Raw genomic sequence first — 22877 nt, 5'->3', positions numbered from 1 at the left:
AGACTGGATTAAGAAAATGTGGCACTGATAATCATGGCGCCCCTCAGAACCACTGTGTCGCTGTGGAGCCTCCTGAGGGGTTCTGCAGGTGTGGAAAGGGTCTGTTTCCGGGCTCCAATCCAGCCCTGGCATGGTGGCCTGCTCCAACCGCTACCTTGCTCTTTCGAGGTGGGGCTGCCACGCTGCTGGTTCAGCTCCGAGGCTGCAGAATCTGGTAGCCCAGAGACCAAGAAACCTACATTTATGGAGGAAGAAGTTCAAAGCATACTCACGAAAATGACAGGCTTGAACTTGCAGAAGACTTTTAAACCAGCTATACAAGAACTGAAGTCACCAACCTACAAGCTAATGACTCAGGCACAATTGGAAGAGGCTACAAGACAGGCAGTTGAGGCAGCTAAAGTACAATTAAAAATGCCACTGGTTCTGGAAGAGCGAGTACCAATAAATGATGTGTTAGCTGAAGATACGATTTTGGAAGGAATAGAAACAACCAAATATGTGTTTACTGATATATCATATAGCATACCACACCGGGAGCGTTTTATCGTCATTAGAGAACCAAGTGGCACACTACGCAAAGCCTCTTGGGAAGAACAGGACCGGATGATACAAGTTTATTTCCCAAAAGAAGGTCGTAAAGTTTTGACATCAATAATTTTCAAGGAAGAAAATCTTAGGACTATGTATAGTCAGGACAGGCATGCTGATGTCCTCAATCTCTGCTTTGCCCAGTTTGAGCCAGCTTCCGCTGAGTATATCAAGGTTCATCACAAGACCTATGAAGATAAAGATAAACATGGAAAATATGACCTTTTACGTTCAACAAGATACTTTGGTGGAATGGTGTGGTATTTTGTAAATAATAAAAAGATTGATGGTTTGCTGATTGACCAGATTCAGAGAGATTTAATCGATGATGCAACCAGCTTGGTCCAGCTGTATCACATACTCCATCCAGACGGCCAGTTGGCTCAAGAGGCCAAGGATCAGGCTGCTGAGGGAATAAATTTAATCAAGGTCTTTGCAAAAACAGAAGCACAGAAGGGAGCCTATGTAGAACTAACACTGCAAACTTATCAAGAAGCAATCTGTCGCCATTCTGCAGCTTCCTAAAAAGATTTTAAAAATACATTTATTTTACTAAATACTGACTACATTTCTCTGTTAATATTGAGCTAAACATTAAAAAATGGCCAGATTAAAAGGTATCAATTTGTAGTTCTCCCTACAAAGCAAAATTGTTACCCTACTCACTTTTCTAGGCTACAAGGATATTTGAGTGCCTGGTTATGAATTTCTCGAATCATGTTAGATGAGTGTACAGTTAAAAAGTATGGTTATTTTTTGTGTTACCAAATAGGGTAAATGGTAATTTAGAAGGACCCCAGCTTAATGAGGTCAGAGGAACAGAGGTTTCACATCCTGACTCCAGAAATGGGTAACTGCTAGATAAAATTGGGGCAAGACCTGTGGAATGATGCAATGAGGTCAAGAAAAGGGGTTTCGAGAATTACAGAATGGATGTGCAGCTCTAAGAAAAATGTGATTGACAGCATTTGAAAATGCAGATTTAGTTATGCAAAGAAAAGAGTGGGGCTGATCCCTAGGTGTAGTTTCGGCTCAGCCTTCTAAAACTAGAAGCCTATTTTCATTATTGAGAAAGGAAACAGAAGTATCTTCCGTTAATTCAGAAGGTTTTATGAGATACGGTCTAATAGTATGAAAAAATCAAAGCCCATGTCTGTTTTAGTTAACAAGGAAAACACAGTGATTTAAATGCTGCACATAAACTCTTCTTAAGATGATGTGGGCATTGTGCTCCCAGTGGTCCACAGTATTTACATATAAAAATCTAAGAAATTTCTCATAGTCCAAAGCACTGTGGTCAGGGTAGCAATCAATACCTATATATAATAATGATCTGTTTAGTCAGGTAAATGGAAAGCATTGCAGTCAATCATCCAAAATATCTTCATCCAGATTGATATCTGTTGTGTCAATATCTTCTAATTCCAAATTATCCAAATCTACTTCTAGTTCCAGTAAACTCTGCAAACAAAAGAGAGTAATTAAGTTTTACAGTACTGTTAAAGGAAAGTTATCCGTGGGTTCATGATCCAAAGTAAGAACTAAAATTTTCTTAATAGTCAAAAAAAGCATCTTCCCATTTCAAAGCCCCTGCTCTGAAACTTGATTCTGTCACTTAAACCACAGAGGCCTATGTATTCTCCAAATATTAATAGGGAGGAGGATGGGGTAGAGGGAGGTTTGAGTATGATGTCTGACCTACCTTTTCTTCTTTGTTGGTTGTGTGGGAGGCCACAATAACTGGAGTAGGAGAAGCAGGTTTCCCATCAAGTTCCTGAAACCCCAAGTGAAGATATGTATGAAGACAAGGGAATCTACTCAGGAATTTAAACTGTTCCCCCAAGAGAAGGATGATCAGAATTAGAAAGTGGGAGATGATGTTTAAAAGTGAACCATCTCAGCCAAATTTATCACATGAAGTACTCTGCTGACCTGTTGAGCTGTAGATCTTGAGGGCTGAAAGCCTTTTGCCTCTTCCATGACATTTCTCTCTTCATTTGGCTATCAGAGAATAAAGCAATGATGAAATGAGATATTTTGAAATCGTAATCTACCTATGAACTTCTCCTGAATCCCAGAGCTCTTAATTTAAAAAAAAAGTATTTACTGCAGTTCAGTGCAAATACTACGCAGCCATAAAAAAGGATGAGTTCATGTCCTTTGCAAGACATAGATGAAGCTGGAAACCATCATTCTGAGCAAACTGTCACAAGGACAGAAAACCAAACACTGCATGTTCTCACTCATAGGTGGGAATTGAACAGTGAGAACACTTGGACACAGGGTGGTGAACATCACACACTGGGGCCTGTCATGGGGTGGAGGGATGGGGGAGGGATAGCATTAGGAGAAATACCTAATGTAAATGATGAGTTAATGGGTGCAGCAAAGCATCACGGCGCATGTATACATATGTAACAGACCTGCACGTTGTGCACATGTACCCTAGAATTTAAAGTATAATTAAAAACAAAAAACAAAAAACAAAAACAAAAATAAAAAGATGTAATCCATTAACAGATCCATTTCTCCTGGGTGTGTGTGTGTTTATGTTAAGCAGGTTTGGTACATAACTCTGTAAAAATAGAACCACCTTTCTTACACAATTTATTTGATTCATGGTGTGATTTGTTCTAGTATTAAATTCCAAACCTAGCTAAGCCACAGATCTTTAAATTGCACATACAGGAATGTGCTTTGTATTATAATTATTTGAGGAAAAATCTGGGACTGTGTGCCATGGAGAAGATGAATATGATCTGCAGAAATTTTATAAAGCCAGGAGTCAAATTGCAGAATCTGATCCACAGCGGGAGATTTAATATGAAGATCAATGTGATGAGTGACCTGAATTTTTATTTATAATATCACATGGTTTTGTATTTCATAAACAATTACAAGAAAATCACATATAATTACATCTTAATTTGCTAATTTAAATTGTATTAAAACGGGGAATATATACAGCTAAATTTATGGGCTATTCCTTGTATTATTGATCAGTATCTGCCATATGAAAGGGAAGAAACAAAAATGTTTTACTCCGCATTTTGGGTAATTTATCTCTCAATACAGTTAACATATCCTTTCCTTTAGAAGAAAGTAATTAATTGAGATACTTTAAGTGATTAATATTTAGTGTTTTTTTCTTTTTCATGGTAGGATAATCAGTTTTGTTTATATTTCTAACATGTATTAGAATTACTAACCAGTTGGACTTGATTTGTGTAGCTAGACTTGACTTAACCAGGGAAATGGAATATCTGTAGTGGCTGAAATGCCACTGAGTGATACATTGTGGTGGTAGCAATGACTAGCAAACCAGTTGTTACACCTTCTTCAAGTCATTGTTTTGCCTATTTCCAATCTTTTAATCTCTCTAAAAGCTGGATTTGTGATAGGTGAGAGTTTCAAGACACTGTTCTGTTGACCTTATGGCCAAGCAAACAAACAAACAAAAAACAAATGTAGAGCTTTCATTAGAGACTGAACTGGAGGAAATCACATCATGTTTTTATCAGCACTCTTCTTATTTGCTGAAGTGAATTGCTTCCTTGTATCACCCTGGGATCTATTCCTATGTGAACAAGGTATTTATGCAGGAGTTCCTTCCTGGTAAAGCCATTCCTAAGCCCCTCTTCTGATCACAGCTGCCCATTGACTCCTGGCTCCCATCCAGTCCTCCCAGTGCTCTGACTTTGCTTCTTACTACCCATGTGACCAGTCACTTTTCTCTAGGCTTCAGTTTCTTCATCTGTAAATGGGGATGACGCCCTATCTCAGTGGGTGGTTATAAGAATTGAGCAGATAATTTAGTGTGGTGCCTGGCACAGAGTAAGTGCCCAATAAGCAGTGGCTTTTCTCACTGGTGGCTGTTACTGTTACCTGCTGATGCAAACACCTCTCCATAGTAAGCTGCTTATCCCTGACGCCTGAGACTAGATTTTATTCATATCCCCACACTGCATATCTTGGGCTCTTGGATTAAATGCTTACTAAATCAATACATGAATAACATAAAAATGCGATCCCTACCTTCAAGGAGACCAGACTGGTTCTGAAATAATCACAGCACAAAGCAGAAACTACATCACCATAGGGAGATGTAGTTAAACTAAAAGGTTTAGAGGAGAAAGATATTAATAGGCAGGTTTAAGGCAGGTACTTAGTAGGCACTTTGTTCAGCGTAGTGTTTTTGATGTTGGTAGCCAAAGGTTTTGGGATGCTGAAAATTTCTGACATGTGCTATTTCTACTGTGAAATTTTACACCCTTCAATTTTAATGACAACTTGTTCTTTTACCTGCATATGTGACAGGGATGGACGAGTGCTCCCTTTTAGCCCACGCAGGTGGAATTAAATCTGAGGGCATCTGTTAAAAGCATCCAGTTTCTTTTTATACTTTTGCAACCATTTACTAAATATGTTTTCATTTCTTCTGGTTTGCTATTAGAATATATATGATAATTTCATATGCCTTGTTGTAGTTAGTGTGTGTAGATAATTCATTTTTGTTTTTTTAAAACTTCTATTATAGAGTTATTCCACTTAATGACTTTGAAAAGATTCTTTCTTCAGAGAGAGAGAGTCAAATTGGAATTAATTATTTTTTAATCACTTTTTTGGGACAGCATATTCTGCTTTGTGGTTCTCCCCCCAATCACATAAGCTAGATTTATGAGAGAAGTCATAGGGGGCTCTGTTCAGGCAGTTACTTGTTTGATTCCCCCAGAGGCACTGGCTCTTTGATCTTCTACTAGTGTAACTCCTCTGATCTTTTATTCTGTAAGGTGTTTGTGTCTCTGTATGATGGATGTTTCACTGACCCAAGTAAATGGAAGAAAATTTTCTCTAGCCTTTAAATGTATTGCTTTCCTTGTTCTTTCAAAAAACATACTTTTCTTGAGTAAGAACGTTTTAGAGGCATCTGGCATCAAATCAACAGAATTGTGGCCTTTAATGGAATTTGAGGCACTGTGAAGTGGTTTGATTGGTAAGAATCCATTTTTGTCTCTTTCTCCTTGACTGTGCCCCCGCTTACACAATAACAAAAACAACTCTTCTCCTCCTCCTCTTATTTTTTGAAACAAGAGTATCTGATTTCATTGAATTCTGTACTTTTTTATTTTACTTTTTTGAAATAAAAAAGTTCTTAAAAGGTTTTTATTGTCACTTTCATTTTCTTCCTTGAAGGGGAGGAAAAACTCTCAACTGTGTACAGAGTAAATTAAATTACAAGAAAAATAACCTATGGAGTTAAACAAGATGAACTGAGGTTTTGGAACAAATCTAAGAATTGCCTTGATGTTGTAGATAGTTTAATCCATGATTCAGAGATATATTAGTCACTTTGATAGACTGTTGATTTGACTAATTACCCTGAAGGCTGACTGGCTGACTGAATTGCTCAAGTCAGCTAGTAATTTTGATCAAATCAACGAGTAATTATGGTTTTGTGCAAGCAACAAATATAGAATACTGATTATGTTAGACTAAAGAAGATGTCATTGTGATATAATCATATAAAATATTTAATTCAAGCACCATAGCGTTCCTTTTATTTTTTCTTACTCTAAGGTTTACATTCTCAGAACAAATAATAGAAAAGGTTGTGGCAACTTTTTGGGGAGAATAATTTTATTCTCTCAATAAACAATGCATAAATGTGAATGATTCTCTGGTGCTAAGGTAAATACTCTTATATTTTAAGTGTACTTTAATTATAATATGCTTCTTTTTGGGAGCCTTCAGAACTAAATATGGTCAGATTTTTAAAGCTGAAAGTTCTCTTTACATTTCTCATAGAAGGAAGCTAGAAAGGAGCAACTTATATGGGAAACCTGGAAGTTACTGCTGCTAATTTCCTTACCAGTTCATTCTATAATTATTAATATTAGTATGATCAGGTCCACTAAAATCCAGATGCTTGTAATTGTTTGGTTTCTATCCTGTCATCATCCTTTCCCTCACTTTTGAAAATTCTTTCTACAGAGGATGATGTTTATTATTGAATTCTAATTAGCAGTGTTTGTATGCTATATTTGTGGGTTTTCAAAACATTTTAGAAACACAGACATGTTTACTTAATGGAAAAATCTGTCTTTAATTTTACTTGAGTTGTCTGTTGGATGGCTTACCTGTATTACATTCCTTTTCTATGAAAGCAGGAAATATAATTTACTTGGAACTCTGTGTAGATTTCAGTGTATAATTAGTAACGTTTGTGAAGCCCCTCCAGGGTACTCCAGTTTTGTATAGTCATTTCATTCATTGTGTATGTTCTTGGCATTATCTGCCCCTTAAAACCAGAGATTGAAAGGGAGAGATGGAGAGAGGCAGGACAATCATTTGCAAGATTAGGATAATTTTGAGTTTATTCTTCAGGAATTATAGATGTATACCTGCTTTTTCCACCAGCCTCTCATAGTGTGGGTGTCTCTCTGTGCTGAAAGTAGTTCTTGCATTTGAAGACATACATTATTTTTTGAACAACCTGACCCCAAATGCCTACTGTGTTGTTGGATATTCAGCTGTTTCTCCAACTTAATGAGAAAAAAAAATGTGTTGGTTTCCAACAGATGCCTTACTAAGGGATGTTTGGTGGTAATTTTTGGTATTTTAATGTTTTGCCTTATTCAGTAACATCAGAACCTAGTCCTCAGATATTGCAATTTCACTCTAATAGTATTGAGTCAGATAATCAATTTTTGGTAATTCCCTAATGCAGAAAATGGAAGTGAATTATTGTGAATATATGTGTTAATAATGTATAAAATTATTTTTACAAAAAAGGAACTACCTAGGTTCCTCTTTTGCTACCTAGTTGCTCTTCACAACTCCTTTGATTTTAGAAGTCAATCAACTCCAAAGTGCAGGATGCTTTCAAGGGGGAAGTAGGAACCTTGTCTATTCTTGCTCATTGTTTTCTACCTGAAGCACCAACTCTAGGGAGAAGTAGTGCCAAATGCAAAATCTATCTGAAGCAAAACTTAATTTAGAATAGCCTTTGATTTTTCTTTTCTTGCTTTTGCTTTCTCTTTTTTCCCCCTGTACAAAAGACATTGATATACACATGCTAATTTAGTGGAGACACTTTTAATTAAAGAAGCATAGATAGCCTGAAACCATTCAAGTCTATGCCAGTCACTCTAGAGGCAAGTGTAGATGAATTGAAGCAGAATATGGGAGAGTTGTGATCTACCCACTTGCTTCTGGAGGCTTATGGATAAATTAATGCATTCTTCTCCGTAGAGACAGCCTCTCTGCTGGGAGGGGTGGCAGCCATCCAGTCAATAAGCCATCTTTGCTGTGGCAGAGGAGTTGCTCAGTATAAGTTGTTTCAACTTTTACTCTTATTTCTTGGAAGTACAGCATGGTAAGCCTAAATTCTGGACCTCCAAGCAGATATTAGAGCCTCCATTACCCTTTGCTAATTGAGGGTGACATGGCTTTTTCTATTGTAGGGTCTCTGAAAAGGCAACAACTATTGCTTATTATTTACATCTGTATGCTGAGCTAGACTTACATGTGTATGTGTGTGTTCTACAGTGTATGTTGCTCTAGGTACAAGGGAGAGACATTGAGAATGTACTCTTTGTTGAGTGAGGTACAGTACTGCTTTATTCAGGGGTAAACAGTCTCATCAGAATTTCACCAAATCATGCTTGGGACAAAATGAAAGCTTCAAAGCAGTTAGATCTGCCGTTAGTGAGTGCAATATTTTAAAGAGGAACTTTAAGAAACTTATTTACAGGTGCATAACGATATTTAGTTTTCAGAATAAATCTTAGTCTGAGAGAATAGGTTTTTTACAAGTAGAAGAACAATCTCATAAGAAAAGCCAATTTAAGAGTTGTGGTGTAGTCAGGCGCAGTGGCACATGTTATCCGAGCACTTTGGGAGGCTGAGTTGGGAAGATCACTAGAGCTTAGGAGTTCGAGACCAGCTTGGCCAACGTAGTGAAACCATGTTGCTGCTAAACGTACAAAAATTAGCCAAGTGTGGTGGTGCATGCCTGTATTCCCAGCTACTCAGGAGGCTGAGGCATGAGAATCACTTGAACCCAGGAGGCGGGAGTTGCAGTGAACCAAGATCGTGTCACTGTACTCCAGCCTGATGACAGGGCGAGACCCTGTCCAAAAAAAAAGAATAAAAGTTGTGGTGAATAGTGGTCAAACTGCTCAAGTGAAGTTACAGTAAGCTGAGTGCAGGAAGCTTTTCTGGATATGAGAAACTTTGTAGTGAGCTACATTTAGTTTGACCGATTTTGTTGTTCCTTAAAAAGAGGTCCTAGAAAAAATTGTTGAGAACCACTGAGGCTCCCTGAAAGGGTTTTGGGGAACCCCAGGGTCCCTCAGATCACATTTGGGGAACCATTCATCTAGACTGACAAAAACTTTGGCAGAAGATTAATTTTACAAATTCCTGGAGTTAGGAATCTCTTAGACTGAAGGTAAATTGCATACATTTAATTCACTGAGTATTGTGCAACAATAATATTAAGACAACCACTTAAAAAGTGCTTCTAAAAATAAGACTACTACTCTTCTGAATTATTTACATTTTCCTGATATGTTATTTTTGTATATATTTATTCCATTGGAAGTTAACAAGTCTTCTAGGTACAGATGTAGTTGGTTTTCCTTTATATGTTTTCTGTCAAATCTCTTTCAGACATTTGGTAGTCATTATGATGGAGTCAAATAGCATATTGTATTAAGCTACTCTTTTATCCCTACTCATACCCATCAGGCTATACTCATTTTGCAGGTACTTTCATTTCATATTGGGACTCAGAAGAGTCTTCAAATCTGTTGTCATTGCTATGCTTATGATAGACAGAGCAAGTACTTTTCCTTTTATTTAAATTGTTCTTTTGCTTTTATTTGGTTAAATAAAAATGTTTTGCTAAGTAGTAGATAAATATGGTACAAAATTCAAAAGTCAAAGAAGGTACAGTTTGAAAAGTGAGTCTCTCTCCTTCAGCTGTCCCCTAGCCCCCAGTGCCCTGTGCTGACTCAGCCACCTTAGAGTTCTTGTGTATCTTTTCAGAAATCTTCTATGCATTTACAATCAGATGGGCTAATACATTGCTTTTCTTCTTACACAAATGGTGGCATACTGTATTTGCTGTTCTGTTTACATTTTGGCAACCTTCTCCTATCAGTACATTAAGAGCTGTGTCTTTTTTGTTAATTGTAAATAGTATTCCATTACAGAGAAGTACCATCGTTTATATAACCAAACCAGTACTGATGGATATGTAGGGTCTTTTCAGTCATTTACCATTTAAACAATGCTGCAAGGTACTAGTGTAATTAGTAGCTATAGTTAGAGAGGTACTGGTGGCTAAGAGAATGTGTCTGGGTCTGACTCGATAGTCTGAGTCAGACTCCATGATATCTGTGTGACTTTCATGAGATGAGTTCTTTTTACTTCTGCTCTGTTCATAGCATAACTTTTTGTTATCACAGAAGTCACAAAATTCCACAACTACATCTTCAGTAATACCATTAGAATGTGAACTGGCTATTAGCGTGTTTTGGGACTCGATTCTTGATGGTTTTACCATGAATGCATCTTTAAAGTGGGTTTTAAACTTTTTTGAAGTGGGGCACCTCATGGACTCTTTTTAGAATTGGCTGAAAACTACGGCCACCTCTCTTCAGAAAAATATGATCACAGTTTATGAGATTCATGGATGTATATGGAATTTTACTGTTATTTCACTAATTACACTTAGTACTTTTATGTCATGTGTGGATGAAGAACCTTTTTTAAAGGATGTTTTTCATGTTTCAAAAGGTAAGCATCACATCATCTGGGTAACACTACAGGTTACAAAGCTGTACATGTTCACATGAAAGGATTTAAAGCACTGAGTGGGGAACTAATTCTGATTGATAAAACTGTAGATACAGGTATTAGACTAAACAGCATCACTTGTCAAAGGTACCTACTTTTCCAGAGAACATGACCAAGCCAAAAACTTACACTTCTTTTTTTTTCCAGGAACATTTTTGAAAAGAACTTTATGAAGTGAGAGGGTTCTTCTTAGAAAGATTCAGAGCATCTACTTCAAGTCTCTCCTTTCAAGTTCTACCCTATAGAAGTTGTCAGATCATTTTTTTCTGCATTTATTTTAGTCAACTTTTAGGGTTTTGCGGCAGAAATCTTAAACAAGGTGTTTTTTAATAGCTTTCAACAAAATAGTGATGTAAAAGGGTGGTGTATACTATCGAGAGTACAGTGATCAGTTGGGTTGTTGGGGAGACTTTCCCCAAGAATGATCGAATTTTTAGGTTCCAACAAATCACCCTACGTGTATAAGAAACTTTTCTGTTCAATCACCAATGAGCTGATGTCTCAATACTTGCTATCAATTTCAAAATACATAATTTTTACATTCTAAATCCTTGCCTGTAGGGGTTTAATTTCTTCTTTAAAAATTTTTTTTAAATTTTGATCTTTATCAAGGTATAATTGATCTACTTAGTTTCTTAAATAGCTTTAAAATTAAGTCCAAAAACAAATTTCAGATAGGAATTTGAATATTAATTTTAATTTTTCTTTTCACATTTATTCTGCTCATCAGTCAGTTGTATGGCACATGGGTATGACATAGTTGGTAGCCCGTTCTTGTGAAACTAAGGTGTAAAACGAGGTAGGATTGTTTCATGGGATTATTAAGTTTTAGGCATCTTGTTACTATTTTGAAGCATGTATTTTCCAAAGCTGGAAACCATTTAGAATGTGTGTATTGAGAGAATTTTCTTTGCGCACATTTTGTGTGTTAACTGGTGACCTAGAAGCTGGTGGAATGAAATAAGATTCTGATTTACTGAAATGATGGACGTTGTACAGTGAATGAACTGGAGTTAAACTATGGCAAGTTGAGGGAGGGTTAAGCACAAGGTCCAGAAGAACAGGGGGCTATTAGATGCTTGCTTTATTTTTCACAGTCCAGCATTGCCCTGTGATATTGTGGTGAGAGAGAAAAGAGAACTGGGCCAGAAGATTAGAGCACAGGGAGGATTTAGGTTTAATAGGATTTTATGAGGCTCTAAGAAGAGGTTGTCTGAGGTAGTTTGACCCAAAATGAAACACCCTCCTCAATACTGCTATTAGTTGTAATTGAGGGCACAAGGTTCACCTCTCTTAAGGTGTTCCCAATATTTGATGAGTCTTCATCCTTAGATGGAATTTTACATGATAAGCACATTTACAGTAATAGACTTTTTATATATTTTTTATGTATTTAGTAGCAGCCAATTCAGGGCATTCCAAAGTACATTCTCAAACAATGAATTTTTCTATTGGCAGTTGCTCAGGAAATAAACAAACAAAACCTCAACCATGGAATTATATTTACTGTGGCTGCTTCCTGTGCTGTCGGTTCCTTAAGTGAAATATGCCTTAATGGTAAAAAAGAATACAGATGGAATCCCATCTGCAACTAGAATTCTTATGAAGATTTTTGTACAAAGGCCATCATCCTTCTTTAATGATTATCTGATTACCCCTCTCCAGTTGGTATAACAGTTGTGATAAAGTACATAAAATAATGACTCAAGCTGTAAGAGTCCTAAGAAATCTTACTTTAGTTCTAACTGCTTACCTAAGTGACATTCCAAAAGAAGAGTCCCATTTTTCATTCAAGGTTTCACAGCTGGTTAGAGCTAGAACTAGAGTTTTCCGTCCCTACCTCCTAGCTCAAAGCTCAGGTTCCCAGGTTGGGACTTTAAATTTTTAGACTTTCAGACTTGGACTGAGTCAACAACTCTTAGCCATTATCCTTTGTTCCCTACTTTAAATCTACCTAAATTCTCTAGCCATTTCCGCAAACCAATCAGAGTGATATCAGAAGGGATGAGAAAGGAGGGGTAGAAAGGGAGCCAGCTGTGCTTTCCATCAAGTATAAGGTAGTGGTTTTGGTTTGGAAACTCACCATGAAAGACTTGACTTTGCCTCCCTTTTATCTCTAGCACTCTCCTACCTGTGTTCTTGATCTCATCTTTCTTCTGCTCCTTTTGCTCCATCAAAATTCTTTTCCTTATATCTTCAAATTATGTGTGTTCATTAGTTCGTTCCCATTAGGCCTGCAAATGTAATCACTTTTCCTTGAATAAAAATGTTCCTTTGGCTCTGTCTCCCCTTAAGGTGGCTATCCTATTTCTTTCCCTTAAGAATTTTTAAAAATTCATCATTAGAGGATATTTATTTAAATAGATAAAAGAATTGAAGGATGGTATGAGATAATATTTAAATGCCAAAATATTTATAGTTTAAGTTTGAAAGGGGTATATCAAAATATAGTTATTGATAGTTCAGGAAAAAATGCGATTTTGACATATTTTTAGCTTTTCTAATTATTGTAGCTTTCCAAAGAGTCTGAAGTTGGGTAAGATGTCTATCTGGGAATGAAATTTTTACACTGGAAAAAATGAAGAAATTTTTACATTGGAAAAGAGATGTGATTTAGATGGCTAGAATCTGAGCTGTTATAATTATGTATTTTATTATTCTGTAAGGTGGAAGCATATGTTTTGCTTTTTTCATAGTCAAATAAAAATATATATTTTTGAAAAACGCAAATAAAATTGATACAATTCTTTGGCCAGTTATCCCTGTCTCTAACAATATTTAATAGAATTTTTCTTTCCTTATTGATGGAAAGTATTTTTATATATAATATTAATGAGATATAAATATGGCCACTCAATAATGTCTATAGTCAGTTCTGTCTTTGCAGTGTGGAATTTATGCTGAAATATCAAGCTGTTGTATATATATTTTGACAGCTCATCTCTTTCTTGCCCATTCCCCCAACCAAAAAACTCAACCACACCACACACCTACATGTACCCACTTTGAGTATTTTTTTTGTGTTGGTGGTTTTTTTGAAGAAAGATAAGAAAAATCACTCCTTGGCATCTAAGTGGTTTGTAGAGCTCTCTCTCAGGCATGAAACTTGAGTCAATGTGCATGTGTGCCTTTACGGGAAGAACAGACTGCATGTGTGCCAAGAGTGGCAAGGTTTGCTTCAAACATTTTCGGCATCACGTACCTTAGACTGAAGAGTGCAGAGGGAAAGAAAGGAGAAACGTCTGATGATGACATATTCCTGACAGACTCACATTTAATAACTACAGCCCCTTTACCTACTTACCTTGGCTTCATTCTGTCCTTTGTTCTTCTCTTGGGAGGTTTAGCTGTGATTTGAGAGTTTAATAAAAAGCTTAGAGTGGCTGCAAAAAAGGAAAAAACACCAGTAACAGGAAAATGTAGTGCGTTGAACACCTTAGTGCTTGAGGAAATATGTCCTTATGCATCTCTCATAAATATGGAGCCATCTCTTTCAGTTTTATTAATATGTTGCCCTGGTGACATGCCAGTGTTTTAATACTCTAACATGGAATGAGACAGAGAGAGAGAGAGAGAATGAAAATATCCAACTTTTTGTTGTTCTCTGGGTGTGCTAGGTAGTATTTTTCATTTGTAGGATCTTCTGGCATACTTGTTTCCTTCTCAAACTTAGCTTGTTTGACTTGCCTCATTCCTTCTTTCTCTCCCAAGTTTTCTTTATATTGTAGTTTCTTCATTCATGATACATTTTAATTCTTTAGGCATCTGTTTCAAAAGTATAGTTGGATAAGAATAAACAAAATGAGATGCACTTTTCTTAGAAATGTTACAAATTCCTTTAGAGAATAGGACCAGTGATTATAGCCCTTAGAAAGGAGAATATAGTTTCCTGGAAAGAGCACTGGACTGGGAATACAGAGATTTATATTCTGTTTCTATCAAAATTAACTTGTGCTGGGCATGGTGGCCCATGCCTGTATTCCTAGCCCTTTGGGAAGCCAAAACGGGAGAATTGCTTGAGCTCAGGAGTTTGAGACCAGCCTGGGCAACATAGGGAGACCCTGTCTGTACAAAAAATGAAAAAAAATTGGACGGGTGTGGTGGCACATGCCTGTAGTCCCAGCTAGTCAGGAGGCTGAGGCAGGAGGATTGCTTGTGCCCAGGAGTTCAAGGCTGCAGTGAGCTATGATGGCTTCTGCACTCCAGCCTGGGTGATGGATTGAGACGCTGTCTCTAATAAAACAACAACAACAACAACAACAACCAACCAACCACCAACCACCACCAACAACAGCAAACTAACTAGTAAGCTCACAGCATTGGCTATTTGTCCTGTCCCTACTGCATTCTCGCCATTTCTGAGAAGACTGCATGTAAATTCCTTCTGAAAACTAACTTGAAGGATCTTAGCATATGTTTCTGTTTTTGACTTAGAAGCAATTGGCATGATGTATGTTCCTTTCAAACCTTTCAAGAAGAATCTTTGAATTCTGGAGCTGGAATGACTTGAGTCTTGTAGTTTTTCGATCTCTGGGATAAATCAAAACTTTGATTTTTTTCATTATTATCACTACGTAACCTAAATAAAAGGCCTTGACATTTTCACAGAAATGTAATGTGTAGAATAATGAGGAAGTTGATTCAGAATCTCATTTTATCTCTTATCATTTAAAACAAGGCTGTAAATGTAAATGTTTATAAGGGCTAGTGAGGTAATCTGAATGAGGTGAAGGTTCTGGCAGTAAGATCACAGGGAGTGGCAGGGACTGTGGGGACGGGAGAATGCATTCCCTGCATATATGGGGTAGCCTCTCCTGATTTTTGAAACACTAGTATCGACCCAATAGTAGCAAACAGCCATGGTTGGCAGTGGACAATGTCCATTGAAAACAAATTTGTATTATTTGGAATTTTTGTTTGGGGAATTCAATTTTAATAAAATAAAGCTATAGAAGAAATACACAGGCAGTTTTCCTTGAGTATGTGATTTGTGTACTTCTTTTAACAGGCCGTCCTTTCTATATACCTTAACTCTCCTCCATTCTTTTTCAAAAATGTTTCTTTCCTCAGAACTATGCTTGCGAGTGTTCTGTTCTTATGTCCTAAAAATTCTTTCTAAGACCTTTTCATGATGAATAGTTGCCCTCCTATTAACAGAAGTGCTCATTTTAAATACTTCTTAACTATTTTCCAGTGTTTGATTCTATTCCCCACAAGGAACTTAACCCCTAAGTCTCCTTTGAAGCCCACTTTCTCCCATCTTACTGTTTGCAGGGAGGAACAGCCGATTGGTGTTCTCCTTGTTAATACCCTTCATATTACTCTGTTGAAAATAGCTACCCCCTGTTTTCTTTTGGCATTACAAGTCTACAAACTTTTATTATGGTTTTTGTTTTCCAGGGTTCTGGTAATTGTAATTACTTTTTTCTGAACTCTTCCCAATCTGTACACTAAAAACATAATATTTTCAATTATACTTAGTCCTTTTATGGACTGATCAAACTAGTGAGACAATACCACTGTCTTACTGCTTTCGTCAGTGCCACACAAATGGATCATATTCACCATACACTCTATGACCTCAATTTCTTTTTTCCCCTACTTACTTTCTTGTAGTCAGAATTTTTTTGTATTTTTTCCATGTTTCACTTTTCATTTGTAAGTGTGCTGCCCTGTACTCACACCTAATAAACACTATCTTGTTTTTGATGGATCATTTCTATCTCTGATTTGTCAAGGTTACTTGGAATTCTATTATTTTTCAGAAAAGCTAGAAACTTTAACCTAGTTTGTAGCCACAAAATGATTGAGAATCCTTTCAATTCTGACAGCCATTGATTTAAAAAAATATTCAATCAAATTAGACCCAGGAATCTGGGTGCTGTTTTATAATACCTCCCCCAAGTTGCATCAAGCCATTTATTTCTCTAGCTATTAACTCATGGTTTTCCTGTTACTGGGTGTTTTTAAGCTCTGCAAACATTGGTATCATAATAGGTTGGTGCAAAAATAATTGCGATTTTTGCCCTTGAAAGTAATGGCAAAAACTGCAATTACTTTTGCACCAACCTAATAGTTTCTTGCTTGATTCTAAGAACTAGACTTGAACTTGAGTGATTTAGAATTGTAATTTTGGGGGGTTGTGGCTGGTTGTAGTGGAGAGAAGAAACCCAATAATTATTTCATTTATTCATGTAGCTTAGGTAGCATTATTATTTTGTATTTTTGGTAGAAAAGTAGGAGAAAATAGGAGAGCGTTCAGATTGAGTATATCTCTTTTGTAGATTTTTTTCTGTGTTGGACTTGAAGAATGTCTAAGTTTTGATTTAAATTTAATAGTCAGTGTCCTATTTAATTTATGAACATAATAAAATTCATTTTTTTTGTTATTGCCATTACAGGTTTTGGAAGGTGACAATGAAATGTGAAGAAGTACCATTTCTCAAACCTGAAAGTTAGTGACTGCTACCAAATTTTAATGAAAATTAAATATGACTTAGAAGTATTGATTTATGAAGTCTTATGATGTCATCGGTTTCGACAGGAAGCAAACTCCAGCAGGCTGTGAGCCTACAGGGAGTTGACCCAGAAACATGCATGATTGTATTTAAAAACCACTGGGCACAGGTAATGTGTGAATTCCACTTTTTTTGCTGGTCTCAGTAACCCCAGGGGCCTCCATCACACTGAATCAGGGTTTCCTACCTCTGTGATGGGTAACTAGATTTCTAGAAACATAGGGAGGGAAACTCTTTCAGGTAGGAAGAAAAGTAACTTTTTCATCTTGCTTTCCTAGAATAGGTATCTGGTCAAAACCCGAGGTTTTCACAAAAGCAATTAGGGTACATGCATGTTCCTTGGATATTTTTAGAAGAACAGCAGTTGTTCCTTAAAGTGACTTTTATATCGCTTTGCAATATACTTGACCATAATTACATCCTCTCTCTTTCTCTCTTCCCTGCTGATTTCCATCCAGTTCTTAAGCTCTAATAATACTAAAATACACATTTATTAAACATTTACCAAGTACTCTGTTGAGTACTTCAAATGCATTATGTCATTTAATCTTCTCGACAAACCTGTAAGGTAGCTAATGTTAGCTTCCTCATTTTACAGAAGAGGGAATAGAAAATTACCAAGGTTAAATAACTTGCTTGAGGTTATGCAGCTAGTAATTTACTAAGTCCGTTACTTAGGCTTTGGTCTCTTGACTCCAAAACTCATGTGTTTGATCTCTGTGCTCTACTGTTTTGCGGCTGGTGGTCCCTGTGTAACTTAATGAAAAATCCCTGAGTGTACCTGAATATATGTCTTCATTACAAAGTGATTATAAATTTTTTTTTTATTATTTACTTTGACTTCTCTGATCTGCTGTGTGCATAATTAAGGGTTGAATGTTCAGAAAATTTACTATCCTGCCCCTTTCCTTAGGGAGTTTACAAATAGTAAAATAAGTAAAATTGGCATTCTTTACTACTTGCCCAACATTGCACTCCCCAGGTGAGCTGGTAAGTGGCTATTTATGTGACAGTTTTTTAATGACTACCCAGTTCCTTCCTGTGGCCGGAAACAGCACACGGGTCAAAGCACTGAGCCTGTAAATCACAACAATTATAGGGGACACAGTTTAGATCAAAAACGAGCAAAATCAATTCTGCTTCTGAGCCGTTTATACTTTGTAGCTTCTTGTTACTATCCAGTATAAACCTTCTCCGATTTTTTTGTGCATTCTCTGACTTTTTACTGTTAGAATTTTAATGAATTTGCTATGGACATTAGGGCACATATGCTTTAGTTAAGGGAAGAAAGTAATTTAGGAATTTTCCAGATAATTAGAGTAATAACCTTTGGCTTTGCACTTTTATAAATATTTTAAAGCAGTATCTCCAAAGCGAGGTGGTGAATCCTAAGGAATGAGCCCAGTAGTCCATTGGGTGTAGGAAGAATATTTTAGAAGGTCTGTTTCTATCTTTATCTTTTACGAATTTCTGCTTTGTGTTTAAAATGTACATTATATATTTGCATATTAGTACCTGTATGATTACTAATTTATTTGGTTATTTGTGCTCATTTAAAAAACCTATTAGTGCACAATCATATGTTTTTAATTGAGAACATTTTCAACTCCAGTCATTTCATTAGGCTGAAGAAGTCTATCCTACTACGTAGTCTTCACTCCCAGCCCCATTTTGTTTATTTGTTTGTGCATAATACCTTGGGTTATAATCATTTCTCCTGGGGTAACTGTGATACGATCCATTTAGTATTCTGTGCCACTTTCCAAAGACATGATATATCATCAGCTTCTCGATCATATGTAGGTGGGTCATCTGCCCCGTCAGCTTCTGTCCCCGGCAGGCTTTCTCCAAACGTGAGGAATGTGTCACTACAATGTGTCACATTATTGAAAGACTATTGGTCCCAGAATCATATTATTCATTTCCATAACAATACAAACGACCTCAGTATTTTCGGACATTTTGGGTGCTCTAAAGCACAGTACAGATATGTAGTACTCTCAGTGCAGACAAGTCTTGAGTTGAAGGTAAGGATAACTTTGTCAGAGGGGATGCTGTTTAGTTGTTAAATATTTTCTTTTATAAAGTTGGGACACTCATGATCTTATTGTTGGCTCAGCCATTTCTTTACCTTTGGGCAGGTGTTTTTAACCTTTTCTAGGCTTAACGTTTCCTTTTAAATAAATTCAGAAAATGCTCTCAGTCACTGCCTATAGAGGCCTTTGAGGGCCTTTCTGTTATCTTTGTGAATGAAAATACTGGTTGAAGAAATTTATGTGAGTGTCAAAGTGTTATTGTTCAATGGAGATTTACTGAGCCCACACTCCAGGCATGTCGCTGTAGGCATCACAGGTGGGACTTGACAATGTATAAGCCTTGGTCTGGGCTTTAAAAAATGTATAAGCTAATTCAGATGACAATGTAAGATACATTATTACAAAATGGATAATCATGATTACAGGAATTAAGTCAAGAGAAGGGGCTATTATGGCTGGAAATGACCTAGGAATGGAGAAAGTGAGATTTTGCTAGGTTGGCTATGGAAAAGGAAGGTTTTGATGACAGATAGGAAAAGAATATTTCAGAGAATGGATACTGGGAACAAATGCTCAATTTTAGCTTTTTTGGATGGTAAATATAAAGGAGGGAAAGGCAAAAAAATCATAGCCAGGCAGAGGTATGGGACCAAGAGTAAGATAAGGAATGAGATTCTCAGTTGGTGGGAATGAATGATACTTACATGTCGTTTTGGAGTTCATGCATTAGCTCTTGGCTGTGAGTTGTTGGGCTGGGGTGAGTGAAGAGCAGTTGCAGAGGATTGGGAAAAGAGCTCAAGTCTGACATAAGCTCCTAGGCCTACTGTGACTGAAGCCTCTGGGTTCCCCTGCGGCGACTAAGGAAAAATCTGTAAGGCTGGTAGGGAATGAGACATAGACAAAGCTGGAAAGCATTTTATTTGCCCAGATGCCCCATTACCTGCCCAGTGTAATGCTTTTTTAAATGTCAAATTAGGAAAAAGTGTTGGTCAGGTGCTGCGGCTCACACCTGTGTTCCCAGCACTTTGGGAGGCTGAGGCAGGCAGATCACGAGGTCAGGAGTTTGAGACCAACCTGGCCAACATGGTGAAACCCCGTCTCTACTAAAAATACAAAACTTAGCCGGGCATGGTGGTGCGTGCCTGTAATCCCAGCTACTCGGGAGTCTAAGGCAGGAGAATCGCTTGAACCCAGGAGGTGGAAGTTGCAGTAAGCTGAAATTGCGCCACTGAACTCCAGGCTGGGCAACAGAGCAAGACGTCTTAAAAAATAAATAAATAAAGAAAAAAATGAAGGCAACAAAAGTCTGTGGTTTCCTGAGTTCTATTCGTTAGGAGACTTAAGTACAAATTCAACATAATTAACTTGTATTTGACAGGCTCTGTTCTGCTATTTGTTAATAGCTTCTATTCCAGAGCTTGAGTTAAAGAGCAAACACTGATGGAGGAGATCTGCTTGCCCACTTACACCTTAGAGCCTGTCAGAGGCAGCTAGTTATACAACCAGCCGTCATCCAATCAGTCTGTGATTCAGGGGAGTTGCCAGCGGAGAGACCTTAAATGGGCCAGTGGTGCACCTGAAGTTCCAAACTGTTTCTGGGTCCAGTGATCTCACGGCATCCCAGAATCATTCTAGAGTATACTTTCAGGAATGGTTGCATTCCTAATAGTGACACTGAAGAGTCTGGGCTGTAGAAAGTAGCCCCGGACTTCCTCTCACCTTCTGAGATGCCATCTTGTGCCGTAAGTTGCCAGAGCGATGTATCTCAAACCCAGATCTGTCTGGTTTATTCCTCTAGTTGAACCTTTCAGTGGCATCTGGCCACCTACAGGCCAGGATGGCACACATAATTTGTTATGTCCTGGCTTCTGTTACTCTCTGCCTCTCATTTAATCTCCAAAAATGCAAAGTTGCTTGGGGTTCCTAGCCACCCCGTCTCCTGGCAGTGTCCATCATGCTGTTTCATCCCTCTGTGCCTTAGGCACTCATTCTTCTTTCTGCCTGAAATATTCCTCCCACTGGTTAAATGCCTGTCCTTCTACAGGCCTCATTTGAGGCATCATTTGCTCTAGGAAACCTTCCCTGCCCTCTTTCATGCTCCCACCCCATGTTCAAGCATTAACCTGAGTATTCTATCACTCTTACACCAATCACCTTTTAATTTAATTACTTCTATTTTTAGAGAGAGAGTCTAGCTATGTTGCACTGGAGTACAGTGGCTATTCACAGGTGCGATGATGGCATGCTACAGCCTTGAACTCCTGGTTGAAGAGATCCTGCTCCCTCAGTCTCCCAAATAGCTGGGACTGCAGATATGTGCCACTGCATGGAGCCCAACTACTTTTTATTAAAATTGCATATATACTATCTTCTTCACAAGCTCATTACAAGCTCCTCAAGATTAGAGGCCATTTGTAACTGATATTCCCATTGCCCAGAACAGACTGTGACATATAGTAGGTGTTCAATAAACAATTGAACTGAAAGGCAGTCAGAATGAAATACAAGTTTAAAAGACCTAGCAACTTAGGAAACAACTTTCAATGTACACTAATTTTAAAATATTGTATAATTTGTCACCAGCAAGATCTTTGGACTTGCATTAAGTGATCTGGAAGAGTGTGTGTATGTGTTTAATTTTTATAGTAGTCTGTAAGAACAGTTTATAATCTAGTAGACTGTTGTTTTTATCTCTTGCCTTTGTGTCTTTGTTTTTATCTGAATGGAAGAGAAGACAGAAACAGTAAGAAGCATTATTAGCCCACCAGGCAATAAACTATTCAACTAGACTGCCATGTGAATTAAATTCCCTACACTAGTTATTTTTGATGGCACAGTTGTACTTTCTGAAGCTTCATGGACCTTGCTCTATTCATTTTCTCTCTGCTCCTTTCAAGCATTGAATTTCAAAAGGTCTCTGCTCTTAGAGCCAGGAGAACAGAGGAGGTGGGTTAACAATTGGAAATGCACATTTCTGTCTTTGCTTCTAGTTAATTAATAGCCCAGAATGACTTCTGTCTACCGTCAGCCTCTAAAAGCAAGCTGTTTAAAAAATTTTTAGGCTAAGAAAATGTCAGAGCTCAAATAGAGTAATAGTGATGGATGAGGAAAAGTCAGTGGGTTTAGTAACCTTTTTCATCTTGGAGAGGGGTAGGGATGGGAAAAAACAGAACCATCTAGATTGGTTAATTAAGTCAAATGTCTTCCCACAATAGTCAAAAATAGATAATATACTTGAGGTATGGTATCTTGTGTAGCGCTCCAAGTAGCCCAAATCTGAAGTCTAGAGCATCCATGCATGGATTTGACATGTGTGCTGTATTTGAGTCTCATTCCCTTGCTCTGCTCATCTCCATTCTTGTGCTCTGTGCCTTGTAGTAAACTAAATGACAGAGAAAAATTAAGCAAAGCCTTTGAGAGGTGAACAGTTGGGAAGTATTAGAGAACTCTGATTAATTTTCTAATATCTTAGTAAATTGATGTTTGTTAACATTTCAAAAAGTTCTGTCTCCCTTCCAAGGCTTACAGGTAGCTCTAGCCTTGATGGTAGAAGGTAAAGTGAACCAAAGGTATACTTCTTAAGTTAGAGGACTGAGGCATTAACTTGCACTTCTGTCAGACTCTAAAGTGGTTGAACATGGCTGGGTGCGGTTGCTCATGCCTGTAATCCCAGCACTTTGGGAAGCCAAGGTGGGCAGATCACTTAAGGTCAGGTGTCTGAGACCAGCCTGGCCAACATGGTGAAACACCATCTCTTTTTTTTTTTTTTGAATTTTTAAGAATTTTTAATAGGTTTCAAAGAGTTTGTGAGGAAATGTATTGTGATTAACCATATACTATCTTCACATCTCTTTCTGTATTTCAAAAG

At 37.4% G+C, this 22877-nt stretch overlaps 1 protein-coding gene and 1 pseudogene across 2 annotated transcripts in view; both read left to right on the top strand.

Moving 5' to 3' along the window:
- Positions 1-22877, top strand: part of FAM160A1 (family with sequence similarity 160, member A1) — a 244287-nt gene that overhangs the window by 129667 nt on the left and 91743 nt on the right. Inside the window, exon 4 of the mRNA XM_011956494.1 lies at positions 16857-17082. Coding sequence (XP_011811884.1) covers positions 16978-17082 — 105 coding nt within the window. The 5' untranslated portion in view covers positions 16857-16977. The remainder of the gene's footprint in view (positions 1-16856; positions 17083-22877) is intronic.
- On the top strand, positions 31-2249 carry LOC105522088 (annotated as a pseudogene). Its single transcript, XR_001003385.1, has one exon. The product of XR_001003385.1 is annotated as a 28S ribosomal protein S22, mitochondrial pseudogene (transcript).

The sequence above is a fragment of the Colobus angolensis genome, unplaced genomic scaffold, assembly GCF_000951035.1.
Source record: "Colobus angolensis palliatus isolate OR3802 unplaced genomic scaffold, Cang.pa_1.0 Scaffold111, whole genome shotgun sequence".
In the NCBI taxonomy this organism is placed as follows: Eukaryota; Metazoa; Chordata; class Mammalia; order Primates; family Cercopithecidae; genus Colobus; species Colobus angolensis.
The sequence above is the reverse complement of the archived record's forward strand: the minus strand, read 5'-3'. Positions and strand labels throughout refer to the sequence as shown.